This window comes from Mycotypha africana (assembly GCF_025528875.1).
Source record: "Mycotypha africana strain NRRL 2978 chromosome Unknown BDF20scaffold_10, whole genome shotgun sequence".
Taxonomy (NCBI): domain Eukaryota; kingdom Fungi; phylum Mucoromycota; class Mucoromycetes; order Mucorales; family Mycotyphaceae; genus Mycotypha; species Mycotypha africana.
The window spans coordinates 319,446-347,020 of record NW_026515734.1 but is presented as its reverse complement, the minus strand read 5'-3'; the positions used below and the strand labels follow the sequence as shown (position 1 = coordinate 347,020).

Below are 27,575 nucleotides of genomic sequence, written 5' to 3'. Positions count from 1 at the left end.
TTTACACCACGTATATACAGGATACAACAATATACGGCTCCAGACACTGGTTGTAAACAATGTCTAGTCTGAATTATGGTTATCATTGAAAAGTGCACCAAAGGACATTTCGATAGTCTCAAGAGCAAATCCAAACAATTGAGGCTGTATAAATGCATCCTGTAGCGAGCAAACAATTAAACTAAGTAGTTTCAGATTCTCCACTAAATATCTACGATTGTCTGTTTTGAGGTAATAAGATGATTAATCCTTTACTTGCTGCATAAACAGTGGTTTAGGGAGTATTAAAACTGAGCAAAACCAAATCGAGAGGTTTTTCTCTCACAAAGAGATGGAATAGGGGTCAAAGGTAATTCTGGTGATGCAGCTATGTTTGAGAATGTAGCTTGTATTGTGGCAATAGTAGATACAGAGTTGGATGGGGTAGTATTAAAAATACTTGGCAAATGCTTAGATATGAAGAATGAATTCATCAACATGCTATGGCCATTTATGCCATTATTGGAGGTGTTCGTAGTGAGAGCTTCTGAGCCTAGTGTACTAAAATGTGATGTTTGTGCGAATGCCGAAGTCATACCTCTACTATCGGAAGAGGCTGTTTTCCATTGATTGGCGAAAGGGTTGAATGAATCCGAATGAATAATGGCGGCTGGGTAGGCTTTGGTTAAGTAGTCCAAAAGTGATAATTGCAAGATTGGCGATGGCTCATTCTTTTCTGTAGCGTCAGTAGCAATACTTGTCTGATCCAGCAATCGAGGTTCTTTTTTAATTTCTTCTGTTGGTGACAATGGATAATCTGATTCCTCATACAGAGCCTTTACACCAACCGGTTGCCCGCTACTGTCTTTGGCTGTGCTGCCTGTAGCCATTTCATCATAATAATAGTCACGACTGCAATAATCGAATAGTCTGTCTATGTCTATATCCAACTCTATATCGTCCTCTTCATCATCACCCAAATTATCCGCAGTTAAGGTTGGTGAAGTGGTTGTTGAGTAGATCTGTTTGGAAGCATCACCCAAAACAAATCGCGCAATTCCAGTCGTACTTGCTCGAAACAAATCATAAGACAATCCAGGAAATTGCGGACAATACTGTTGCTGCTTCTTCATCAAAGTGGCTGTCAAATGCTTTGTCTGCCGCAGCTCCTTTTCGAATTGTTCTTTATCTTTCTGGCTTAATTTTTGTTGGTCTTTGCGTTTTTTCTTTTCGGATTTTCGTTTTGATGGTTTTTGCTGGACAGCTACTGATGATTGCTGCTGCTGAGTAGCTACTGCTACTGATAAAGGTGGTCCAAATGTATCAGATGTAATATAGATAGCATCAGCACCACATCCGTCTGTTGATAGTTTCTTTACCATCAAAGGTGAGCCGCTTCCCCAAGATGCAGTAGTTGGTAAAGCGGAGCTATTGTTATTGCCATTAGCGCCACTATTGTGCTGCGTGGTGGGGCTACAAGAGGATGAGGGTTGTTGTTGTGTCCAAGGTGAAAAGTCAGAGCTTGAAAAGGAATTAGTACGACTACCAGTAGTAGTAGTAGTAGTTGTAGGGCTGCGTTGTTGGTGTTCATGATGATACTGAAAAGAGTGAGTATTGGGAACAACGTTACTACTACGATTATTACTGACAGATTGCTGTGCTGAACTTGATAATCGCTTTTCACTGTCACTGTACTGATGGGAATGCATTTGATCTCGGTGTTTGACAGTCAAGAATTCTTCTTTCGACATTGTATCTGCATCTTCTCCTGGTTGATGTAAATATAAACAAATAGGATTTGGACATGCCATGTTTCGTAAATAGAAAGTACAGTATTTGGTTGTGCCATAAGAAGCCTTCAGAATACGACCGGCTACAACGCTGCCATCTACGGCATGAAGGGCTTTAGTGGCATCTTCCTTCCTTACATAAGTAATGTAAACTGCTGCACTTGCTTGCAATGTCGTAGTGCCATTAGCATTGGAAGTAGGAGCAGTTTGACGTTTGTTGATAACAATCTTGGCAATTTTCCCAAAGTGACCAAAGTAATCTTGAGAGCGAACGATCTATCATAATGATGTTAGTCAGTTATGAGCCACTACAGTTCCTTTCTTCTTTTCCTGTTCTTGCTCATGATAGTACCTCCTCTGTAGCTAATTTTGGATGAAGACCAATGACGTAGATCAGATTTTTTTGCACCACCCGCATGTTAGCTAGATGGCGTCTGTTTGCCAAATCCATATCTCTTTGCTGTCTTTCTTTTTCTTTCTTTTCTCGCTTGATCCTAGCAATTCTAATTAATGACGATAGTATAAACAAATTAGTTGCATAAATAACTGTAGCACAGTGTCACAGTATTATTGTTTTTATGTGTATATTAAAAAAAAAGGAGGATATTTACTCATCTGTACTAATAGGTTCAAACTCTGCAATCTTTTCAGAATATTCTCTGCGACTATTTTAATGAAAGGTGTTAAAGAACAACATTACAAAGTCGTGAAGAGCAGGGAATGCACTGTCTATATTGGAATCTACCAAGCGGGACAAAGACCATTTAAATTTTCACGAATATGATGCCAACAGAAACGGCATATCTACATTCGTTCGTAATTTTAGAACCGTGGATTTACGATAATAGTAACTATCTGAAATACTTGCTTTGTAACCACAAGGACATGGCTTAAAATTCTTATCGGCGATATCCAACTCTTCCATACAAAGGGGGCAGTCGTAATCGTCATATTCTTCCGAATGGATATACATGACTGGTGTATTTTATTAATATCCTTCAGTGATAATGGAGTTTATAAATAATAGAGAGCTGTTTAAAATATTAAAGAGTATTAAGCTACTCAATTTATCATATAAAAGTTCAGAGAAGGAGGAAAACAAGTTATCGTCTCGTTTTTTGGTTCCTCAAAAATTTAAAACTCGGACAAAAATTCTTTGATCCAGGGAAAATTATAAGGCCGATGTAGCTAAAAAAATGATCAGTGCACCAGTTTTACGCAAACAACGATTTTAGAAAGTATTCAAAATTTATCGTACTCTGAAAAAATATTGGTACTTACACCATGGTATCTCTCTTACAGTGATACTAATGATATCCCGTCAAAACAATGATTCCCTCCCTTTTGATTTCGTACAGATCAAAAGGTACATGATATGTGTTGAAATGTTTCTTAAACGATTTTCTTTTGGGTTTATATAGTAGATAATGCAATCATATTCCTTATTTTCGTATCTCTTCTAAATAGTCAACTGTACATTTAATAATTGCTCTAAGGGCATCGCCTTCTTTGCTTTTTCTACATTAACATATTATGTAGATTTCGGTGCTGCTATATTGTTAGTGTTCTCGATTTTTTCCTGTGGCGTATCAGTTAAAGTATTTTTAGATATAGATGTATCTGCAATAATTGTATTAGAGGGTGTAGAGATGAAGTCTTCTTTTCTATTGTCATCGTTGATATCATTACTCCATATTATATCCATTGGGAAGCCTTGCTCTTCATCTTCTGCATTATTAGCATCATCATCTGCTGTTAGTGAAGGTACCAAGATGTTGTTATCGTTCTTTGTAGAAGACGCTGTTGTACAAGAGTTGCTATTACTGGATATTGTTGGTGCATATTTGAACCCCAAGCAATAGGCGACTACATGTGTACTTTTTAGAATGCTTCGTGTACTAAATTACTTTTTAAGCTAACAATGGGAGACTTACAATCACTGCCTAAATCTATTCCGTTCTTCACATCGTTCTCACTAGGATCATCGTCGTTTAACATTAATGGTATGGTTGAGCTTGCTATCGAGTAAGGCGAAAAGTATTGAGCTGTCAGAGGTTGTTGAATGGGAGGCGAAGGACCCAAATGCGGTGGCGGTTTTGGGCAGGCATTCAATTTCCATGATTTCATTGCTTTTTCTGATCCCTGCACTTGCAAAAGGGTATCCTTCCTCAACGTTGGAACAAAATTCTGATATTTGTGATTTGTCAGCAATCTGAGTGCAAAGTTACCATCGCTAACTACTTGTTGTTGATAATCTGCTAACAGCCGTAATTGATTCAGTATGAGAAGTATGAACCCCCCATTTTCCGACGGAATCAATGCTTCATATGCGTCTATCATTCTTGGAATCAAGCATTGCTCTTGAACCAATTTTAAGACAGTAGGTTCATGTCCAATCTTCAAGACGAGATAGGTAAATTTATAAAATAAGGTATGGTAAATGCTGCTACTGGATTTTTCAAAGAAAGACTGAACGAGCAGTTTCCAGAATCCACTGGGTATCGAAGATAAAATGTGAATTTGTTCTGGAGTGGCAATATATTCGTCACTAAAACTGGTATGGGTGGCATCAACAAGTATGGTGTAAACAATATCTAACAGATTTATATCCGTAGCTGTCAACGGATACTGTTTGGTGTCGCGCTCTTGAACAAGCATAGAACAGATAGCCGGGACATGGTCAATGAGTAATTTTTGTGCTTTCAAGGAGACCGTGTAAAGAGGCCCCTGCACAGGCTGTGACATGGTAGATGCTTTCGCAGTTAACGTTCCACTTTTTACAAAAAGTTTAAGTATAGAAATTGTTCTCTGTCGTCTCGCAGTTAGGGCTGTATCACGTTTGTATCTCTTTCTTTTGGCGTTGAAAGCTATTTGATCTACTAATAATTTCATGATATTGTTCTCCTCCTTCTCTGAAAAGCATTTGCTGAATAAGACATCGCCAAACTCCACTTGGCTTGCTTCTTCTATCAATCTTATCAGAAACTCTTGAATACTGTCCACATAAAAATCATACGGGCCCTCTGCTGTAGTATCGTTCCCTCCATTGTTTTGTTGTAGCGCTATCATTGTCTGCACTAACCAGTCCACTAATCCTACTTCATTCAACACTCGATAACTCTTTAGCCGTTCTTTCTTTGTTTCTTTGTTAATATCTCTCACAAAAATCAGGCTGAGGATGGAATCCATCACAACACTGTGGTGCAAATAAGGTAGCAAGTAACTGAAAAGAACCGATGCTTTGTTTTGTAATATGACAAAATCCAACAACTCACAAGGGTGTCGGCGTACTAAATGGCTAAAAATGCGATGAAAATGGTGCAAATTGCCATGTGAGTGTGGATAGAAAACTCGAAAGAGATGATGTACAATTGTGTCTAATTTCGCATTTTGCACCCATAAGTGATTGGCGGTCGTTCCTGAAAGTAGTTCCATGGCAAAATAGGATCGCTTCATCGCTTCATGGTCGTGGCGGTCGCGTGGGTGGAGTGACAGTTGTAATTTAGTCTTGAAATCGCTGTTTTCAAGTAGGTGAACAACTTTGGATTCCTCGATGGGAGGTTGAATCATTGTACCAGGAATTATATCATTTGGATGGAGTTGAGTGATATGGGACATGAATATATCCATCATGCCTGATATTTTCATACACGAAAACAAAAATAAAGATAGGTATAAACAAGAAGTTGGTTCGTTGCGTAACTTGTCAATTCACTTTTTTTTTTGTTAGAAACCCTTTCACAATTTTACCTTCAAGAAATAGAACATTTACTATCTTCGAGTCGAGCCTTGGTGAGCTGAACTGCAGGAGTTTCTCAATCAATGCAACCGATGTCGATTGAAATGTGGCATCATCAACTGCTAAATTTTGGTGTTGTTGTATTTCTGGTTGACTGGCTTCTGGCTCAGTCGCCTCTCCTTCTAGGTCGTCGTTTTGACTAAGTGAAATGATCGCTGTGGTGCTTGTAGCTATATCTGTTAAATCCTCAACATTGTTTTTGTTGTTGTTGTTTATTATATCCTGGTTCATTGAGAAAAAAAAAAAAAGTAAAGCTTATTATGTTATCATTGATAAAACAATCTGGTGATTTTGATATTTTTGGAATATTCGGAGTAGAGTTCATTCAAGCAGCAGCAGCAGCAGTTCCGTCCCCGCTGTCCCCGGATTTGACAAGTACCACTACAGAAAAAAAGCAAATTTGTTGCTTGGAATTGCATTTTTGGTTTTTTATTTCCGTTTTAAAGCATCTAAGCGCGCTGCCAACGCATCAAAATCATCGTTATTATCGTTAGTTGGCTTTATGCCTGTGTTAGAAGACGATGGTGTTGACTTTTTATTCAGCAGCGTGTTCGTTGGTATTTCAGGCAAATCAAATGCAGTAGTTTCTGGTTGTATATAAATGTTACTGCTGGGTGGGTTTTGTAAAGGCGGCAATAACTGCAAGTAAAGGATATTTTCACGTTCAGTTCACGCTGCTTGGTATTTCTAAAGGTGAGTGTGATGCTTATTACCTCTGCTTCTGTCTTTCCTTCTTCCTCAAGTAACTCTTCCAATCCACCGCCACTACCCTCTGATCCGTTGTCATTATCTTCATCATGATCAATTTTATCAGATTTCCAGTCAATATTCAATATCCGAGCGATTTCTTCCAGATATCGCTCAACAAGGAAAGGATCTGGTGCATCTGGTTGCAGTTTCATGACAATCTAAAGTACAATTACATCAGAGTCTCATCCAGGCGTCTTCTTTAGTGCTTAAGGTTACCTTTGGGTTCACTCTGTCGTCTTCGTTTTCTAAAGCTTGCATCATAAATTCTTTTCCAAATTTGGAGGCTAACTGATCTCTGACCTATGTAAGGAATATGCAGTATGAATACCTCGCTTTCAATTGAATAACATTCAGTAAACTGTACAAGAGCTAATTCCTTCACTTCATCCAATCTTGGTGCTGCCCATATAATTGTGTTCACTGCTTCAGCAATACTTTTCTCGCAGTTCCTTATAGCCAATAGGATGGGATTTGTTAATCCTCTCCTAGCAACAACAGAAATAGTAACATTCACTTACTTGTAAGTCTCTAATAATCCAAATCTTGCCAACAGTAAATCACAATAGAGTTCAATATTTTCCATTGCTTCTATTAACATGTCATCACGGATAATATGCTCTACTCGAATACGGGCACTTTCTTCCTTTCCTTTTTCCAACAATTGTCCAATTTCTCGACGATTATGTTGATTGAGCGATGTCTTTTTCGCCTGTAACATCTTCAGACGGTTAATGCATAGTTTGAGTTGAACTTTAAGACGGGTTGAATTAAACATATTTTGGGAAATTGCACTTGTTTTTCAATTAGAACTTAGAATCTCTTTCTGAATAAAAATGCAAACCTTAACAAAGAAAAAGCGAAAAAGAGACCTGATGTAACTGATGATACATGTATACTTTAACCTTTTGTTTGCAGCAGAAGCAAATCTTGTAACACAGGCACTTCCTTTTCCAACCTCCGCTCTCCCAGTTACAGAGCAGGGTGTGAGCGGGGGAATCTTTTTGCTTCAAATTTTTTTTTACAATGAGCAAAAAAGAAAAAAAAAAAAAAAAATTACAATATATAATACAAAAAATCAGATCAATAGGAAAGTTGCTTCTTTCTTTCTTGTTACATATATAACATATCTCTATAACTTAGTGCTTTTATCAAACTCAATGTCGAGCGAACTCGGTCTGAGGATGTTCGATCCAATAGATGGTTCCACTCAAGTCAAAACCATCGACCAAGCACTTGTGAAACAAGTCTTTCAACGAAATACTATGGTCAAGCTTCAAAATCATGATAATTGTCTGGATAATAGCTGCAGTGACATTGTCAGCGGTCATAGCATGGCTAGTAAGAGCGAAAAAGGAGATACTGATGCATCTACGCAATCAGAAAGCTCCTCTACTAAAAGTGCTCTTACAACCACTACTGATTCAACTGACAATGAGCTTCAACGTATTCGGCAATTCGATCTAACCTTCATTCCTGAACAAAAATTCGTGCCCATTATACCAAGTCAACTCGAAGTTCTTCAGTATGAAAAAGACATTCAGTCAAAAACACTTGCTGAATTAGAGAACTCGACAGTAGAGCAACTGTTAAAGCCTTTCTCTCAATCAAATGATATCACGTTAGAAGAAAATAGCAAGGATGTATTTATAGCAGACTTTATAAAAGTGGTATTGAAATATGAAATCGTAAGTAATAAAATACAACATTTTTTGTAGCGTATGAATGTTTTTTCTTTGTTCAGTGTTTCGTTTTTGGGATTTAACTTACTCCTTTTTTTTTATTACAAATCGCGACTGGCAACAACAAAAAAACCATTTATACGCGCATTCTTCAGGACTTAGATTTCGCCATTGTGTGTACAAATGCAACGTCAGAAAAGGCCATAATCAGTGCTTTGGATTTCTGGGGGTTTTGTCAGAACAGAGTGAGGTTCGCACCACTTGGCAGGGTCGTAAGGCAATCATTAGAAGACCGTAGGTTTTATGGAGTGATTATGAAAATACGAAAATCAGGGAAAAGGGTAAGTTATTACCAAATAGATTTGGAAAGTAGAGCGAGTATGATGTATTTTACTGTTCTAGATCTTTGAAGCGAATAGCACATTTAAAAAATGGGGACAGTGACGCAAGAGATATGTTAGAACCTCATCCTTGCTAGCTTCATATAAAACTTCTCTAAGTTTTTAAAAAGTTCTGCGACAGCACCAACCTTTTCTTTCCTTTTCTTTTTTCTTCTTCAAATTCGATGGCCCGATTGTCTATACAACCATAAGCAAACCCTCGCCCTTAACAAAATATATTGACTTGCCCTCGCTTCTCTTTTCATAGGCAAGTTATGTACGCAAACTTGAAGTAGACTTTATCATTGTTTCTGATTCAGCTGCTCTTAGAGGAGGCTTTGAGTCAGAATTGGACATGGTCTTTGAAGGTATTACATATAATCCGCCACAAAAAGTGTACCTGTCAGCCATGTTCACGCCAGATATGCGTTGCTATTTGCTGAATCAAGCCCAGCAAATTAAGAACCGGAAAACTCTATGGCACACCCAGTACAGGCGTATGACGAACGGCGCGCGTGCGTTTATCTTCCATTTGCCAAACTATCATCCTAGATCGTCCAATGAATGTTGGAGATGGAGTCGCTGGGTAGCTGCTGATCTTGCAGATTGGGCTCAAGAATTCATTAATATACCCTATAAATTCAACTTTCCTACGCAAGATTCGTTTATTTGTCGGTTATTACAAAAAGAAGCAGAAGAATCACCAGACGATTGTTTGAAACTCCCTCGCAACATAACCAAAAAGATACATCTTGAGGAACTGCGTGCTTTCAAGCGTCGCATGTTGAGGGAAAAGGAAGAAAGAGAAAGAAGAGTAGAAGAACAGGAACGACTACGTAAGAAAACTGAATTAGAGCAGAAGAAAAGGGCACAGCAAGTTCTGGAAGAAGAGAGAAAGCGGATAGACGCCGAAATCCAGCGTAAAAAAAGAGAAGAAGCAAAAGAGAAGCAACAAATGTTAAATAGAATGGAGCAAGCTGAACGACAACGCAAACAAGCAGAGGTTTTACGTCAGAGCAAAAAAGGAGAGCAGCACAGTCAAAAGATAATGGCTCATAAACAAGATGAAGCAAAACAAAAGCAGCAGCAGTGCTTGGTAAGAGAGTTGCAAATCCGCACTCCTCCCGGTACTCAGTCTGCATCATCTACAAATAGCAGATCATCACCAACACCGCCCGTCTCAACGTCCTCTAATTTTAACATCGCATCTCATCTTACTGCCGCTGCTAACCCTGAATGCAGAAGGACGCTCTCTCCTTCAAGAAGTTCTAACGGTGGTAGCAGCAAAAAATTTATAACTTCTTTAAAGAAACCAACAATGGAAAATCACCAGCAAGCAGATGTATCGAATAAACAACCTATTGAATTATCGAAAAACGTGTCTAATGCTAGTATAGTCACACCAGCCATTGCAGCAGAAGCACGGTCAGGTTTTAATGCCTCTCCTTCTTCTTCACTTGACATTTCTCAACAGCAGGTCATTTCTGCTTCCGCCATCAGTACCGTGAATAGTAGTAGCAGTAGCGATACTGACAGACCTTCTACTCATACTTCGAAGGAGCAGCAAGCAGCAGCCGTAAAGCCAATACAGAATGTCACCTCTCACTCTCAATCAGCAAAGGGTACATTTTCTAAAGACATGAACGATGTATCGACTGTTTATACCGAGTATAACACGATTTTTAAAAGAAAAGCATCTCCAACTGACTCTCCGAAGACGAAAATATTAAAGACTTCTATGTCAAGTTCGAAAAATAGCAATGTTCTTACTACTGAATCTCCTGAACATCAACAACAACAGATATCCTTTAACCAAATTGTTTCAGAAGCTTTTGACACCAGCTTTCTTCATACTGAATTGTCCAACATATTGGAGGATCTTGAGACATTATAAACGATTTTGTACGTGGTTGATGGACAGTAAGTTTTTTCTTTTCATTTATGATTTTCATCATTATACCTTGGATACCCCTTTCTAGTATTTTATTTTGCCGCATTCCCGCAAAGTAATTGTAGGCTTGAATACTTATATCGCTAATGTTTGAATAAAAGAAAAGTTCGTTAGCATCCATTCTTCTCAGGGTTTTGTTTTTCCATTTGAGTCAGTCTACTATGTATAGCTATGATTAGTATTATTCGACCAACATTTACAGATAAGGGATATGACCGACAATAATGCGGTTCATAATGGATCGTCCACGGTCATATAATAATGAGGAGTGTAAACTGTTTGCCTCGTTAAGAAAGCGTTTCTAAAAGGCATTATTGCTGAGTAACACTGAATAACGGAGACAGCACTTCGATCAATCCAGACATTACAGTAGGAGGCAATCCATGGTAGAAACAACGGATATAAGAACCTCATCTTCAGCCCCGTAACCTTTTTTGCTACGAAATGGGGCGAAGCAGTGCACGACCAAAATTAATCCAGCAGTAGTGTCGAAGGTAGTGAATGTTAGTGACCACAAATTTGCAGTGTAATAAATATACCCCGCATATGATCCTCGTTTTCGCTTGTCTCGTCCTTTGTGCCCCTTTACTCTGTTCGTCTTTAAATGTCTCCTGCTATGCGTTATATATATTATATATGAATCACCACTCCCTTATTTAATTTGACGCCTCTGTCTCAAATTAATCCGCGTATTTCACCTCTCATTCTTGTCTATACTAATCTTAACAGCAGAAAAATAATCAGGTAGTTTTTGCGCTTATATTAAATACTAAAGGAAATTGCGTTATTACAAATTGTAGTAACAGATAATGTACTTGTATTACGGATTCTAATTGGGCTATATAGTAATGAAAGAAGATACGGCTTCATGTTACTGTGTTAAAGAGAAGATACTTGATCGTCTTTTCTTTTTTCTGCCATCAAGGGTTTGCGTTCGTCTTCTCTCTCACTATCTTCATCAACTGGGCCTGGGTCTACCCAAGTATGCCAGACAATCGTGCTAACACCAATCAGCGTAGCTATTAGACCTGTGATCATCCAATCCCTCTTACTATTGTTCACTAATTCATCGATAGGTCGGACACCATCAGGTGCGCCTTCCAAGTCCAGACCTTGCTTGCCCGCTGCATTGCCTTTGGCCGGTTGTCCACCTACTTTGCATAGTTCGATTAACTCGTGAGGAAAAGTCATTTTCTCCCGCACTGTCTGTGGAGCGGTAATGAAGACCGCAGCCAGACCAGCCGGTACATGCCAATCTACATGACAATGGAAAATCCAAGCGCCTGGATTATCGGCACGGAACCGTAAGACGGCAAATCCGTTACTGGGAACACCAATGGTGTCACGAAACGTGGGATTTTCGGGATAAATGGCTTTATGGCGATTTGGATCATAAACACCGTCGGAGCCACGAGCGACCACTTGAAACATGTGATCATGCAAATGGACTTTTACCAGGGAAGAAATAACAAACAATCTTTCTATTAGTAACAAGTTCCTCGGTTCACTTGAACCACAGTTCAGACAAAATAATGACTTACAAGGATGGGGACTATCATCTAAATTGTTGATAACCACTTCTACAATATCATTCAGCTCCAAGAGGGAGACTTGGGTCTGAGGACCATAAATGTCAGTATTATTGACGAGAGATTTAGGTTCCACGGTAAAGACAGTATGCAATGTGGGGACTAACGGTGGTAAATAAGGACGATCGTTAATTAATCCGTGATTCAAACCGTCAGTATGTTTCATAAAAGCGATAGTCATGTTGATCTGACGATTGACAGGAGACAACAAGGGTGCTTTTTTCAAGGGGAAAATCGCACCATCGTCATAACGGGTAGGCTTGGAGTCATCTTTTGGAGCAAAGTTACTGTGGGAATCGTCATAGTAAACAGGTGCAACTACAGTTAAATCCAGATCCTCGGGAATATAGTCAAACATAACAGGAGCCATGGAAGCACGTAAATGATAATTAACATCAGTCGTATCCTTTGTCTTTAATAAAACGGAAATACGCTGACCGGGAGCCATATAAACCATGGCTGTTTCGACAGGTTCTGTGAGGACCTGGCGAAAAACAGTCAAAGAAATTATCATTTGTTTCAGTGTGAAGCTATACATGTCAACATATAACTCATGCTTTACTCACACCGTCGACTTCAATAACAGTCATTTCATGATCATCTATTGCCACTTTAAATACAGCAAGGCCAGACATATTAATCAAGCGAATTCGGTAGGTCTTTCCAGGTTTAAAGTGGAATGTTGAGTTGATGTGGTCGTTGATTAAGCCGGATTCTATCCAAAAAAGAAAATAGTATGAGAATGCATGATAATAACAAAGATAACCTGATGAATATTAGACGCTTACGCGGCACTGGTTCAACACCTTCAATATTTTCCTCGTTCATATATTGTTCAAGATTTGTATAGGAGTCCTCATGGTACCAGTCTGTGAAGACAGAACGTTATGTATTGTTGAAAATTTTTTCACAAAAACTCAATCAAGTAAAAAAAAAAGTACCTGACACTGTAATAATCTCTTCTTCGTCATAGCTATAAGGATCGTTAGGGTCCGTTACTATTAAAGGTACCCGTAGACCATCCATATACTGCACTTTGAAATGGCTATGGATCCAAAAAGTCCCAGCTTGTGTCACAGGATATTCATAAGTAAAGTTGTAATGGGGAGGAATGGGACTATATTATATCATCAAAAGAAAAAGACAAGCATTTTTAGTTATCAATTCTGTCCATTTTTCGGATCATTAATCTACCATTGAGTCACCATAGCTGCACCGTCGTGCGTATTAGTACCATGGTTTTGTAATAAGCCGTGTGCGTGAAGTGTTGTTGGTTCATTAAGGTCATTTTGAACATGAATAACAAGTGTATCGTTGATGGTTAATTTGACAGGCTCAGGTCTAATTGTTCAAACGCAAAAATTAGGTTAGGTATGGAACAGATTAAAAGATACGCTGGGAAAGTGTGAACTGAAAATTACGGCCATTGATTATTAATGGTGATCGCCCTTCTTTCATGCAGTCCATCAGGATTGATAATTTCATATCCTAAATTCCAATCGAGTTCTACTCTTCTAGCTTGGCAAATTGTTGAAGAGCCAAAAAATAAGGCCCATAAAAAGATGTGGCTCTGCTTCATCTAATGGGTCGGTAGGTCTGTGGTGATTTGATAAATTAATAATGTAAGGATTGCAAGAAGCGAGCTAATATAATAAAAAAAAAAAAAGAAAGAACAAAAGTTAAAAAAATCAATACTTCTCGTTCACTGTTTCGGGGCTGAAGACGGTTATTGAAAGCGTAAATTTAACAAATTAAAAATTCTGACCTTTCCTATGTGGATCAGATAAAATAAAACCAAAAAAAAAAAAAAAAAAAAAAAAAAAAGATTTCTACCAACCTCATTTGTTAGCAGCAACCTAGCACAACTTTTTCGGGGGCTCGCGGTCGTTTCACGATTCAACCAGACGATCTGATAATATTTATTTGTTTGTAGTCGTGAATGGCTTGATTTATTATTAAAACACGAATATGAAACCGTCGGCACCCTTGACCTTTTTTTTGGGATCTTTCAGCGAGCCGTTGTCTTTATATAGTTGTTTCTTTTCGTTTCTGAGCAATAACCTGGTCAGCACGAACTTTAATAAAATGGTCGTCAACTATATTCAGAAAGCTTATTTGGCATTTCTTCTCCCAAAGCTCTACAATACATCCATCCTATTCACCAGTTTGTATCTGGTACAACGACAGAAAAGGAGCTATTTACGATGGCAGCAGCATCATCTGATCACGATTGGTATCTTGATTGGTTTTGGACTACAGTTTACAACCGCTCTCTTACTTGGATCGAATTTGTTTGCAAAATGGCTGATGCGAAATAAATCTATCCTACAACTGATCAATTCCAGCATACTATTTATTGGTCTAACATGGCTTGGCTTAAGTATAGTAAGGCGCAATAGCAATAATAACGAAAAATTAGCACAGCAGCAAATACAACAAGTTGATTTTGAAGAAGAAGAAAAACCTTTTGTATACCCCAACAGTGGCAGCACTAGTAGTAGTAATATAAAGCATATGCAGACAATATACCGGGTGACTCGTGAACCTTCAGCATTGACCTGGAAATCGGTACAGTTCTTGAAATTGTTGGTACCATCCTTTTTCATTTTCTACCAAGCTATCGAAGATTCAATGCTATATCATAAAACGTCAGGTAAGGCGTATTGTTTATGGATATGCATGCTTCTGTTGAAAAAGCTATTAACTGTTTCTTCAACAGAGACTGATCTCGAGTCAGTCCAGCTTTTACATTTCAGTAACCCTTTGTCTTTATTGTATCGCAGCTCTTTATGTCTTGCTGATGTTTACTATTTTAAAACGTTATGCCACAAGGTATTCCCAACAAATCATTTCCCTGATGATTATTCATTTCACCAGCGCTATTCAATTATCCAAGATCTTTGATTATTCTCGAAAGCTTTTTGTTGCAAAGCCTGAGTTGGCTCAAAGCTTAGTTCATACAATTAGACAATCTCAGCAACAGTCCTGGAGTTTATTAAGGTAAGTAGATGAGTTCAAGAGGATACCGTATTGGGAATACCGGTAAGCTGCTCTTCCAATATATGGGTACCTGATCTAACTTTTTTTTTAATTGCTTAGCCAAATTTGGAGTATTCTCTTTACTAATGATGAGCCCTCTCTATCAAATGCTACTTTATCCGGAAAAGATGCGGCTATATGGACAGGAACAGGCTACAGTGTTTATTGGTTTTTTATTTCCTCGTGGTTGGTTTATCACAAGTTAAAATCAAATAAATAAGTAGAATAATGAGAATTCTTAAATAACATTTTTACGGTTTGTTGTAAGCATTAGAGCTTAATCTTATTGTTTGACCGCAAAGAGTTGGGTATACATGCGGATTAAGCTTTCATAACCTAATTTGTCTTTGCATCTCAATAAGTTGGCTGCATCGCAGTTTAGTGGTGAGCTAGGTTCGGGGTTATTGAGAAGGACAGAAATGGCTAGAATGGTTGATTTTAAGGTCCAAGCAGGTGACCAAGCTGTTTTCAGAATGTCGAGGCAGATCTCCCCTGTTTTAAAATGCACGTTGGGGTGACAAATGGGAGTGATGAACTTGATGATGGGCGGCTGAATGGGATAGTTAGAAGGAACTTCAATGCCAAGTTCGAATTGTCCTCCTGTTGTGTAGAGTTAATCGTCAATGAATGGAGAGTGTTTGCTAAAATTGAGTTTCGAGAATAGCTTACCTTCATAAGGTGTGTCTGGCAGACCAGCTAAAATTGCTCTCCAACGTAATAGATCGTCGTCAGATTCAGGTGCTAATTCTACAATTTCAGGATGAGCTTCAGCTTCCTTATCTATCTCACGCAATTCTTTCAAAAGTCTTCGAGACACAGCATCCATTAATAATTAAAAAGAAAGAAAAAAGTGGGCAGAACTGCAAAAATAGAAAGTGCAAAAGGGAAGAGAAGAGGCAACCAAAATAAACAATTGATCAAAAGGGCAACCCCGCTTATTTCTGTAGTAATGGGAATGCCGTAGCTTTTGTTTGTACAATTTCGTAAGGTTCATTTTCCGCCATCACGTCTATCCCGGACAAGCACGTCAGTCTGGTTGCGTCTTATCTCATCCTTTTTCTTGCTTATAAGTTGGTTTATCGAGCTGGCAGAATATCACCGCGATAAATGTCTTTGCTTTTACCTCTTTATTCCGAAACGCTTCACCAATTAGGTACCGAGCAACACATCTACCTTAATTACATTGAGCAAGCTGTCAAGTTTGTCATTAGAAGACAGCGTCAAACAGAATCCAACAAGGATGAACACAACAATATAAAGAACCTTATCGTCAGTGTGTCCTGCGATGAAATACAGCAAAATAAAGATTGCATTGATAAAATATGGGCCAGAATACAGTCAGTGTTAGGCCGCCTTTATGTCAGGCAACTGCAAACAGCGTATGCCCTCGAGGAACCACTCTTCGATTGCCATATCATATTTGAAGATCTCTGTGGATATAAAGTCGAAAAGGAACCCTACATTACGGCTATTGTTTGCTCCTCAGCTGAAAATGCCCAACAAATACGGGAGATACCTGAATCTCAACAGCAGAATTTTGAAAGAATCGAATTATCACTAGCAGGAAATGAAGAAGACGAAAGAAAGGATACCCAACAACAGCCGCTGCAACAACACTTCCTTCATGAGGATGAGATTAACAATAAACCTTGTTCTTTTAAGCGCATTGCAGTAGGCGGCACTTTTGATCACCTTCATGCTGGTCATAAAATTCTTTTAACCATGACAGCTATTTTAGCACAACAAAGTATGGTAGTAGGCGTTACAGATGATTGTATGTTACTCAAAAAAAAGCACCGAGAATTGATTGCACCCACTATGGATCGTGTCCATCAAGTGAAGCACTACCTTCGGACGATTGTGAAAAGAAATATTCAATATGATGTAGTACCTATTAAAGACCCCTTTGGTCCCACTGTGACAGATTCGACTATAGACGCGTTGGTTGTATCTAAAGAAACATTGAAAGGCGGTGATTTGGGTAATGATAAAATGCTTGAGAAAAATGAATCTGTCTATTATCTTTTATTGATAGGTAAACTAATGAAGGATTATAATGTAGTAAACAATGAAAGAGACATGCGAGGTTTATCGCCACTGAAATTGAGGATTATTGATGTGATTTCAACCAATGATGCTTCCATTGCTCAAAATGAAGATATGGACATATTGAAGATAAGTTCTAGTTGGATTCGAGAATACATTGCAAAGACTACATCTTCCTTTGCAGCTGAACCAAGAACAGCCACGATCACTATTCCAGCAGCGGTTTCGCCAGCCAGTGTTATAGACACAGCAAATAGAAATGAGAGTACTTCAACACCAGATTCTACGAGAACTGCACCTGTAGCAAGCAGTACTCGCCTACTATAAACTATCACTACTAATTAGCCCCGGTCAACGTCATAAACCCAACCTTTGTTATTTGAGAAACTGTTGTCAGCAGCACTAGCACAACTGAATATTTCGAATAACTGATCATTCAGATGTCTATAAACCTTTTGCAATCTGTATCTGGTCGATAAACTCAAGCCTTCTAGTTCTTTTTCTTGCTGCTGCAATAAATAAAGTTGCAATTGTGACCGGATAGTATGTTCATGCTTCAGAAAATGACTAAAGTCGATGTTTAAGAAATTTGCTAGTTTCTGTAACGACAGCATAGGTTGTTGAGCAATGTCTTCTATTGTCATGATGAAAAGCTGAGATGATGGGAAATGTTGCAAAAAGGGGATCAAAGAAGGGTAATACATTCCTTTTGCCAACATATTAAAAGCATAAGTGTCGCCATTATTGTTATTATTCTCGTTGTTATTACTGAGCGTTGTTGAAGAGGAAGCCGCAAGTACTTTCCACGAGGCTCTAATTTCACTTCCTTGATGGCAACGTACAAATCCTTCCCAACCCGTTTGTGTACTAGTGTGGCCACATCGTCGTAAAATAGGTATTTCTAAATCGATCAAGTTTTCAAAAGCTAGTGATTTTAGTAGGGTAGTATGACCATTATCTTCCATGGTCCTTTTATCGAATAGATATTGCTCATATGCTCGTGATATTGGGTCGCGCAAAATGAAGACAAGCTTAATGTGGGGTAGAGTATCTTTAATTCTTTTAGCAGTCAAGTAACTGTGGTATAGATATTGCGGCGCATGTTCCCCGATAAGTTTCTTTTCTTCATCATTTCCGCCATCAGTGGTTTTAACTTCTCTTGGCGTTTTGCCTACATTATCGCCTGTTTCGGTCTTTGTTGACTCTTTAACCTCTCCGATTTCTTCTTCTTCCTCGTGATCAAATACTGTTGCTGCAGTCGACAACTGCTGTAGAAACGGAAATTGTGACATGTACAAATCAAAGTCATTGGCTTCAGTGAAGATATTATCGTCATTGTTTTCATTAATAAATAGCCCACGATTGCTACTGCGGTACGTGTTTTTATTGCTGCTTTTATTGATACTGCTGTTGTAGTGCTGTTGTTGTTGTTGTTGTTGTTGCTGCTGTTTACGCGAGAAACTGTTGTCAACTGATCTCGTGGATATTTGAGGATGATAATTTCTTAAAAGATCGAATACTATATCTGAGCCAGAGAATTCACTTCCTGCGAAAATGAAAGAAGGAATAGGTTTGGCACAGGATTTTTGCGAATAATGCGGCTTGAAGACATATGGACAATAACGAGGATAATATACTATACAGAAGTGGAAAAGTAAGCAAGTCATGTGAGTCTAATAACGCAATAATACTGTTTAAAAAGACTATACATTGAGGAGTATGCTGTTGTGTCCAATAGCTCGAAGAGAAAGGTGAAGCGAGTGTAGCTGATGGTGTATAAGTCTTGATGTACTTTTTCCATTTTGTAGGCACTTTACGGGAAGTGAAAGGTAAAAAAATGTTCTCTTCATTATAGGAATCTTTGGTTCTATTGTGCCATCTAAAAAATGTTGAGATATTGCTTATTATCAAATAAGTACTGATAACTACAATCATGATGGAGACAATACAGTTCTGCCATTTAAGCAAAATTCGAATCTCCCCAGTAGAATGAAGCCGCTGAATGTGACCGCCGGTGAGTAAAGCGATTATGGTTAATATAATGTCTTTCATTATTTCATAGCCATATTTAAAAGAATATTATTTGCTAGACTCAGTAATGAAGTCAAGAGGCTGATTGCTTATATGTTGCTGTTGGGGAGAAAAAGAGTAAAGGACAACCCGAAGAAAGGTAAATTTCAAGACAATGTTACAGCTGCTTCTTCAACTCCGTTTACATTTTCCTGCCTTTGAGAGCAAACTGTTGCTTTTATTGTTTCAGTCAGCATAAAACATACAGTTGCAATAAAGAAATCTAAGGAATACCCATAAAAAGTGATAAACTCAATGCACTTTATTTCAGTGTCTAAGCTACACATATTCTATTAAAAAGTAGAAGACTCCCTCCTTAATACCAGACTGAGATTCCTTTGAGAGTGCAGCCCGCACGTAACTTCGGTGGGCAACCATTAATGGCAACGTTATCCATAATTTTTTCTTGAAGTAATGAGCTTTTTTGCAAGTAAGTTTTTGAAAAAAAAAAAAAAAAAAAAAAAACTGCCTTTTGGTCGCTCAATCACATTTTATGTCCAACACCTCGTCCACACTCTTTGCCCTAAAAAAACTTGAAAGTATACAAACAAAAAAAAAAGAAACCCTAAAAGTTTATCTAATAGGATCTAATTTCTACTTTGTCAAGTACAAGTACGAATTAGTCTTCATGGAGGCTCTACTATAATTTGATACCTTTACGACTTCATCTTCCTCTGTTATGAACCCCTTACATGGGAAGAAGTGTAGTTGTATATGTAATCAGTGCAGAAAATTATAAATGTTAGCGAACAGAAAGCTAGACAATGTATCACAGCTGGTGTAAATTTGTTAGAACACTGTCTTTAAGACTGCTGTACTAGAGTTCTAATGTAATGATGAATTCATACAAACAGGCTGCGAGACTCGAAACAAGCTTTTACGAAGTTACAATAGTATAAACTGCTCATCGACAAGGTTGCAAATGGTATCAAGTTACTGACTGTACTCTAGAAAAGCAAGGTTTCAGTGTGTCAATTCTAACTGTCTGTTTGGTTTTCACATTTCGAGGCAATTTTTCTATCCATTATATTAACGATTCTTTACTTTCAACATTTTTTTGCTATTTCCGCATCTACATATAAAAATGGGTAGAGTAGACGGTAAACAATGACAATTACAAAAAATTGCTTTTTCTGCTTTTTTGGTAAGTTCATTCTGTCTATCAGTCGTGTGCACAGCGTTTCTTTCTTTGCTTAGATCAATTTTTATAGCAAAATCATCCTTCTTCACTTTGCTCTAGCAGGCAAATTTTAACAAGTCCCATCCAATTGCTAGCGACCAGTTTAACTCAAACAGACAACGGTAAAGATGCTGCTTCGATGAACTCAAAGCTGTACAGTTAAATAGTCACTCTACGTTGTTAATATAGTTAACTTTTTTGCCAGACGACCTTGCAGATTCATTGTTTGAATCGTTGGCACTGACGGTATAAAGCTCATTATTCCCAATAAAGTTAACAGGACGATTATATCAGTATGGAATATTCTTTTGTTTTCAATAATTCGTTATCAATTATAGAATAGCACATAGTACTGTAGTACTGTAAAGGAAGAGTAAGGAAAAGAAAATCTGAAACCTGGATCTGCCAAAAAAAAGTTCTTTATTGGCCTGGAGTCTTTGTCTCTTTAAAGCCGATCGAGACTCAATAGGATAATACAAAAATTTGGATTTCGGATAGTGCAAGTTACAAAGAAAAGGTGCCCTTGAATCGAAAAAAAACCAGTATAACTTTTACTTTTGTTTAACGGTGCCAATGAATATGTGTATGCGTGTGCATTTGCCTTTTTCTATATCATCTACATTTCTTATTCAAGAAGTGTACAGTTAGTTTATGTATACTTTCATATTTGATACTTTAATCGAATGACAACAACTGCAATGACCTTCATTGCTTGAGAGTTTTCGCCCACTCGTTAGACCAATTCAGCAATTGTTAGACTGGTCATATTATATAAGTAAAGGCGAAAAGCGTTTAGATTTGATTATAGCAACAGTTGTTTGAAAATTGTTCTTATTCAGGTCATAAGACTGCCGAGAAAGATAAGCAACATTTTTGCACAGTATCAAAAGGAATACAATAAGCGTAAGAAAATAGGATGGAAATATTTGATTTGTCAATTCTTCCTTTATTAATTTTGAAAGTGTATCAATTGATACTTTTAGGTATACTTTTCGTTCTTCCAATCTTTTAGCGGCTTCTTCGCAAGATATACGCTCTTCAGCTGCTTTCTTCTCAAATTCTTCTTTCCTTCTACTGAAAAACGGGACTCCTTCCGATCTTTGCGCCATATAGTACCAAACTGCTCCTTTAAGCTCTTCATAGAAGATCCATTTGCCAAACTGACACTACACTTTCTCCAGCATCAACTACAACTATAGAGTTTCTATTTAAATGTGAGTAGGTTTATGAGCAGAGTATGTTTTGAACGAGGATGGAAAGGGAAGTAAGGATATTGTCGTTAAGGAAGGTGCCTAGGTTACGGGATTATTGTTAAAAGAGCATGGCCTAAGACGAAGGTATCCCAGAAATTACGCTTTGTTCATTCAAAATGCACAGAGTTGGCAGATTATATTGTACCAACAAAGGTAATTAAGAGACATTAGCACCAATAGATGAACGACATCAACAAAGGCAGTTAAGAAACACCAAGAAGGGCTTTTCAGAGACGTCAAGGAAGACAGTTTAGAGACACGAAGAAAGGCAGTTATAAATACCACCCAAGACGCTAACCACCTGAAAAGGAAGCCAACACCAAAGGGGCAATTTGTGAATACCACCCAAGACGTTAACCACTCGTGAAGGCAGCCAACACCAAAGGGGCAATTTGTGAATACCACCCAAGACGCTAACCACCTGAAAAGGAAGCCGGCACCCAAGGAGCAAAACGAACAAAGACGCTAACCACCTGAAAAGGAAGCCGGCACCCAAGGAGCAAAACGAACAAAGACGCTAACCACCTGAAAAGGAAGCTAACACCAATGAAGGCGAACAAAAAATTGGCATCTACCAACGACGCTAACCACCCGTAAAGGCAGCCAACTAATGAGGCAGAAGTTAAGAGATCCTAAGACGCTAACCACCTGAAAAGGAAGCCAGCATCCAAGGGGCAGAAGCTAAGATACATCAAAAATGGCAATTACAAATACCACCAAAGACGCTAACCACCCGTGAAAGCAGCTAACACCAATGAAGGCGAACAAAAACTGGAAAGTACAACAAATGAAGTAAATGTCAATAAAGGCATCTGTGACAAATGAGGGTAAATAAAACTGGAAGACATGACAAAGGAGCAAATACAATGAAACAGTTACAGAAAATGAAGAATAAGAAAAAGAAATGAGAAAAAGACGAATGGGGAAAAAAAAGAAGGAAATAAGAAAGTGTAAAATTGGGTGCTATCATCCCTTCGGTGACGTTAGTGTTACGGCCAAAAGGTTTAATCAGGAGTCACTAAGGTCGTTCTTGTGTAATTAAACCAACTTTAGTATTTATTAGAAGATAGCAACGCAGACCCGTACATTAGCTTTAATAACCAAGAACGATGTAAAGGAATTGGTGTAACGATGCTGCAGGAGGAATAAACTAAGGTAGTTTGATTTAACGGCGTAAAAATATAAAAAATGAAAGAGGACTGTCCCTTCATACTCGTTTGAAAAAAGGAAACAAAGAAGTAAGATGGATACATGTCATGCATGTACTCCTGATTTGTTATTGTTTTTGTTTATTCGGATCGTTCAACTTAGTGGCAGTGACGTGTTTGGTGAAATAACAACTACAATACTCGAGTACGTACAACTTGGTGGAAATACATTCCACCACGGTCTATCTATATTAAATCTAAGAGGTTAGGTACAACATATTAAGAGATACAGGCCTAAGTATAATAATCACACATCAAGAATCTGAACCTGAAATTAGTGACTAGCATACGCGTCCTCAAATAATATAATTCCTATTAGACCTTGTCGTATTTGAGGCGCGATGGCAATATAATATAAGAGTAAATCACTCAAAACGTCTAACGAAATGTAAAAAATATAACTTTATCTCAAATATGAGTACTGCTCATATCTTCATTCCCGTTTGATAAGCGGTGTGTTCGATTGCATACATTTGAACCTTAGTGTAATGGCAGTGATCTAGTATTTAAACTGAAAGATCTTTGCCCAGAACGAGACTAGATGTGGTGTTAAAAATATTCTGAACAGAGAAGTTACAAAAGAATCAACACTTATGATAAGATTTATTACAGGTAGAGTTCAGATAGTGTTAAAGAACAGGTAAAGCAGATCAAAACACGGCAGAACAGATAAATGGATTTGACTTAATATTTATATGGGCAACGTCCGAAACGTAGCCAACTAGGTAGACGGTCATTATACTTAGATCAAATGTCTTAACAAATAAAGATAAAATATGAAAAGATAGATTAAGGATAATTCTTATGTGAGATAGCCAATCTTACATAAGATAGAACAGGTTATCTTTATGAAATATATTCTACTTATTTATCTATGGCTATATGACGTTTAGGTATATAGCAGGATTGGTATATGCACTCGTAGGGTATATTGATTCAACAACCAGAATATAGTAGGTCGCGGTACTGCTCCCTGTTCTGGAAATAAAGTATGGTTGGAGATAAAAAAGGCTCAATCACTCTTTATTAATACAACAACTGTTCACGCAATCAAAAGAACACCACACACGAATATCTCTTCCTAGCCAACATCTATAATCATTCCCACAGTATCTGAGCTACACAACTGGTGGCCGATCGATATTGGATTATATATGTAGCTGCATGATCACCCTGGATCTGTCAGGATAGCGCATTACAAATCAATCCGCTCTGGGATGGACGAGTAATTATCCACTTAAAGGAAAGACCTATTCTTTTACGGAATCCTTTGATTCACTGAGTATTATTTGACCATAATACATCAGTGTCAGCTATAGATCCCGATATAATCATTTCGTAGACAGCAAACAGTATAAGTCTTTATTAATAGCAGTAATCTTACTTTTCTTTTCTTTCTATTTAGTTTGTTTTTGAAAGAGAAATAAAGTGGTTTGATTTCGTTAAGCTTTCGTGTTTACTTTCTCTTGTTCAGTTCTTTATTTTAATCCTTTAGCTAAAACTAGCGAATAAAACACTGATCTTATAGTGGAAATAAGAAAGTAGTAGTGACAACCGAGTAATATTGTTCCTGTTATTGAATTGTACAACGCCACTGCGAGATATCTAGATTACCAGTAAGGTTGAAGTGTGCCTGTTGAAATCTTATTTTTCCCAGTGTGCCTGAAATCTTATTTGTTCCAGTACACCATAACTGGTAAAGGCAGTAAATTTGGATTGTTTCTCAAATTGTTAAAATAAATTAGATGTCAGAACGTGACAGAAGAGACTAATGAAGGGTGAAAAATTGTTTCCGGCAATCTTAAACAGAGATGGATGAGATAGCAGACCTTTCGGAAAATAGTAGCAAAACATTGACACGGCCCACAAGTGATGAGGTGCTCGGAAGATCATTAATTGCATAGGACCATCAATAGCTTAAATAGAGTCACGTCATGAAATGTATGTGCCCCAAGTGTTCATATTCATCGTGTGCTTCAGTCAGAACTCGCTATCTTATCTTTGATAGGTGCGAGCAGTACAAAAATGTTAACCGATTTAACTGTAAAGATTACTTTTCTCTTGAGGGAGCTTTAGAACCTTGAATTATGTTTGAACCTTTTGCGTAACTGATGGTGTGAGCATGACATTGTAGTGATCAATCTTGAAGCCGTAGCTCATAATATTTGCTGTCCTCAATCCCAGTTACTTATGGTGGTATCGTTAGCGTCAAGCTCTGCAGCCGGAAAGCTTCATAGAGCATGACTTATGGTATTATTCTTTCCAAATAGATATATTTGACAGTGAGAGAAAATTCTTGGACTGCTAAGATCCAGCGTTGTAAATGCTTTGTGAATAAATAGGTTACTGCAGAGTTATTTGTAAAGCAGAGTAAACGTTTTACCAAGCAGGTACTTTCTAAGTCTTGAAAGCATAGATTACAAATAGTAGCTCCTTTTTAATGGTCTTTCTTCTCCGTCGTTGTTGAGTTAGGATGATCGAACGCCGACACTAATGTCAAAGGCGTGTGTGTACTATCTAAAAAGCGTACAAGGATCAGGGAAACCTAAGGCCAATGCATCAAGAAGTAGCCCCTTTCAGTGTTTGACTTACCGCATTCCTCAGTCCATATAAAATGAAGGGCAAGAATAAGTTTAAATACACAGTCCTTGTGTATCTTCACCTGACATATCTCTTGAGCATGCCAAATGCGCTGCTATAAGTAACATTTTATAAAGTTTTAGTAGGTCCATAGTGCTTGGTAAAGGTCAGTTATCTGTAATAGTAACATCGTTCATTTCATAACCTGCATTAGACGCGATTGATTGAAATTCATGCAATTTTCCGAGAAACGTTGCAAATAGATAGAACGACGTGGAAGGATGCCAATCTGTGGTATAAAGAAACGCATTTTGCGTGGAAGCGTGCAAATTAATTACTTCGCCTTAGACTGTTCATATGCTTCGTTATAGGAATCATGACTCACTTAATTGCGCAATAAACTTACACTATACATCCTTTAATTTTCGTATAATAATACAATTATATTCGTAAGGCTATTCGAACTATATCTAAGTACTGTATCTAAACGATAACTTTCAATGTATCATCTATTTATCGACTTTAATAAGTACCTTTGGCTTTGACTCACAGATATGGCTTTGTTTATCTGGTCAATTTACCTTGTGCGAAAGCCTTAATAGTACTTGTGGAATCACCAAACACATTATAATTAGTTTCCATAAAAATGAAAGGGGCAAAAGATATAACCAATTACTCACATATTTTTCTGTAATGTTCCTTCATCTCTTTTGAATGGCAAATGTGACAAAGAAAAGGTGGAAAATGCAAAATTCCACAGTGTTATGTTATGTTTATAATTTTAATTATTTGATCTGTCGGGGCCAAAGGGCATTTATTGCAACTGTGCATTTTTATTCTATAAATAAATAGTAATCAGTGTATGGTGAGAGCCTAAATGTTATAACTTGGACCGCCGGTTGTATGCATATGAAATTATTAGAAATTAAAGTGTTTTTGTGAGAGAGCAAAGGTCTTTTGATTGCTTGCCCCGCTGAAGAAAAATTCTCAAAATTTCCAGAATTAAAAGTGGGCTCGATGCACAAAAATAATTTTGGTTTTTCTCTTGTCAAGTCCACTGGGCTCTGACCATGATCGCCTTTCCCTGATTTTTGTATGAGGAAATAGTGAGATATTAAAAGAGAAGACTGCATGAACCCGGCATTTTTATTAGTTACATACTTTTTTAATTTTAAGGATAGTAAAAGAAACGTTATATACAGATATGCTTTTTCAATTCCTTGTTTTGCTTTTTTTTTTTTTTTTTTTTTTTTTTTTGTTACGGCTGTCTTAAATCGTGTTTCTCTACCGACCCTAGATGGCCCAACTGTATTATACATATCGAGTTCGAATGTTCGTGATTAAAAATCGAGAACAGAGGAACCGAACAGAGCACTATAATACAAAAGGCAATTTTGTTTTCTGATATACTATATTCAATCCTAAAACTATGGTTTGACTTTTCAAAGTATTACAGTCGAACTCCTCCTGACCGTCATTAATTGTAGCAGAGTCATCCTGTTTGAAAACATACAAAATACAAGTACATATGTCAATATGTACGATACTGTGCAAACCCACAGCCAACTGCTTAATAAATGCGTCTTCTGCTATTAAAAAAAACCAAATGTTCTTGTATCTCTACCAGTTTTGTTTCTTGATAGTGTATTGAAAATGCGTGATTCTAAATTGTAAATGCTGTGCCAAAAATGATAGAAATTACAACTCATGCACCATCATTTACTTTGAAGAGAATGTATCAATAAAGAGTCAATAAAAGGGTTGTCCTTAGTAATGATGAGTTTTTGAAAAATATAAAAATACGGAAACAGCACGTTCACTTGCCTCTTCTGTATCTAGTTTTGTGTTTCTTTTCTTGCTGTTTTCCCTCTATTTCTCAATCAATCTTACATATATCGCCATGACTTTTAGACTATTCAAAAAAGCATTGTAGTAGCAAATACACATCAAAAACCAGCTGAAGAAAAGTTTACTGCTGTCTTCAGAAGGATACGTTTCTTCCTGTTAACGGAAATCGACCAGTTACAAGAGCACATCATGAATTGCCTGAAGACACTGAGAACTTTTTGGAGGATTCCAATGCTCCTGAATATGATGATGATGACATATTCGACAAAGAAGCCTATGTGAAGTTGTTGAAATACTCTTTTGATGTACAAAAAAGAAAAAAAAAAAAAAAAGGTAACGTTAGAGTGATTGATCTATGGACTGCTCTTCGCTGTCCTATTAATAAGGAAAGCACCTCTATCGGTCGTCGTATACAAATGCCCAGAGGTCCATGT

The 27,575-nt window shown here is 37.6% G+C and overlaps 8 protein-coding genes across 8 annotated transcripts; 4 read left to right on the top strand and 4 right to left on the bottom strand.

Annotated features, from left to right (window-relative positions):
* Nucleotides 1–1,148: 1,148 nt before the first annotated feature.
* BDF20DRAFT_800224 (regulator of Vps4 activity in the MVB pathway-domain-containing protein) lies at nt 1,149–7,093 on the bottom strand (the record flags this gene model as incomplete). Its single annotated transcript, XM_053076357.1, has 16 exons — nt 1,149–1,452; nt 1,579–2,045; nt 2,122–2,272; nt 2,381–2,434; nt 2,515–2,573; nt 2,599–2,723; nt 3,459–3,635; nt 3,704–4,129; nt 4,220–4,754; nt 4,848–5,404; nt 5,520–5,707; nt 6,035–6,207; nt 6,282–6,476; nt 6,535–6,618; nt 6,683–6,767; nt 6,837–7,093. Coding segments are annotated over 16 exons (3,837 nt in total), but the record flags the coding sequence as incomplete, so codon positions are not given.
* A 261-nt stretch (nt 7,094–7,354) lies between these two features.
* Nucleotides 7,355–8,570, top strand: BDF20DRAFT_100380 (uncharacterized protein). Its single transcript, XM_053074652.1, has 2 exons — nt 7,355–8,003; nt 8,153–8,570. Exons 1-2 carry the CDS (start codon nt 7,476–7,478, stop codon nt 8,405–8,407), a joined length of 783 nt encoding a protein of 260 aa, XP_052932720.1. The 5' UTR covers nt 7,355–7,475; the 3' UTR covers nt 8,408–8,570.
* On the top strand, nt 8,417–10,453 carry BDF20DRAFT_100402 (uncharacterized protein). Its single transcript, XM_053074657.1, has one exon. It carries the CDS (start codon nt 8,733–8,735, stop codon nt 10,269–10,271), a length of 1,539 nt encoding a protein of 512 aa, XP_052932719.1. The 5' UTR covers nt 8,417–8,732; the 3' UTR covers nt 10,272–10,453.
* A 426-nt stretch (nt 10,454–10,879) lies between these two features.
* Nucleotides 10,880–13,630, bottom strand: BDF20DRAFT_888990 (Cupredoxin). Its single transcript, XM_053082104.1, has 8 exons — nt 13,339–13,630; nt 13,112–13,258; nt 12,859–13,034; nt 12,706–12,786; nt 12,484–12,632; nt 11,870–12,401; nt 11,027–11,776; nt 10,880–10,942 (listed from the first exon to the last, which is right to left on the bottom strand). Exons 1-7 carry the CDS (start codon nt 13,494–13,496, stop codon nt 11,208–11,210), a joined length of 1,812 nt encoding a protein of 603 aa, XP_052932718.1. The 5' UTR covers nt 13,497–13,630; the 3' UTR covers nt 10,880–10,942; nt 11,027–11,207.
* Nucleotides 13,631–14,002: 372 nt separating this feature from the next.
* Nucleotides 14,003–15,176, top strand: BDF20DRAFT_838439 (uncharacterized protein; the record flags this gene model as incomplete). Its single annotated transcript, XM_053079165.1, has 3 exons — nt 14,003–14,570; nt 14,701–14,917; nt 15,017–15,176. 3 exons carry the CDS (start codon nt 14,003–14,005, stop codon nt 15,174–15,176), a joined length of 945 nt encoding a protein of 314 aa, XP_052932717.1.
* Nucleotides 15,177–15,239: 63 nt separating this feature from the next.
* Nucleotides 15,240–15,782, bottom strand: BDF20DRAFT_826556 (ubiquitin-conjugating enzyme/RWD-like protein; the record flags this gene model as incomplete). Its single annotated transcript, XM_053078087.1, has 2 exons — nt 15,240–15,556; nt 15,626–15,782. The coding sequence occupies 2 exons, from the start codon at nt 15,780–15,782 to the stop codon at nt 15,240–15,242; spliced, it is 474 nt and encodes a 157-aa protein (XP_052932716.1).
* A 431-nt stretch (nt 15,783–16,213) lies between these two features.
* On the top strand, nt 16,214–17,164 carry BDF20DRAFT_804664 (uncharacterized protein; the record flags this gene model as incomplete). The annotated part of the gene is made up of 2 exons (XM_053076475.1): nt 16,214–16,937; nt 17,019–17,164. Coding segments are annotated over 2 exons (870 nt in total), but the record flags the coding sequence as incomplete, so codon positions are not given.
* A 213-nt stretch (nt 17,165–17,377) lies between these two features.
* Nucleotides 17,378–19,054, bottom strand: BDF20DRAFT_915906 (P-loop containing nucleoside triphosphate hydrolase protein; the record flags this gene model as incomplete). Its single annotated transcript, XM_053084381.1, has 3 exons — nt 17,378–17,389; nt 17,455–18,638; nt 18,712–19,054. The coding sequence occupies 3 exons, from the start codon at nt 19,052–19,054 to the stop codon at nt 17,378–17,380; spliced, it is 1,539 nt and encodes a 512-aa protein (XP_052932714.1).
* Nucleotides 19,055–27,575: the final 8,521 nt, after the last annotated feature.

Coding starts and splice junctions, on each gene's coding strand:
- BDF20DRAFT_100380 (XM_053074652.1), top strand. CDS start 7,476: ATGTCGAGCGAACTCGGTCTGAGGATGTTCGATCCAATAGATGGTTCC. Junction 8,004..8,152: donor TGGTATTGAAATATGAAATC/GTAAGTAATAAA, acceptor CGCATTCTTCAG/GACTTAGATTTCGCCATTGT.
- BDF20DRAFT_888990 (XM_053082104.1), bottom strand. CDS start 13,496: ATGAAGCAGAGCCACATCTTTTTATGGGCCTTATTTTTTGGCTCTTCA. Junction 13,035..13,111: donor GCAGCTATGGTGACTCAATG/GTAGATTAATGA, acceptor GATATAATATAG/TCCCATTCCTCCCCATTACA. Junction 11,777..11,869: donor AGATGATAGTCCCCATCCTT/GTAAGTCATTAT, acceptor CCCTGGTAAAAG/TCCATTTGCATGATCACATG.
- BDF20DRAFT_100402 (XM_053074657.1), top strand. CDS start 8,733: ATGGTCTTTGAAGGTATTACATATAATCCGCCACAAAAAGTGTACCTG.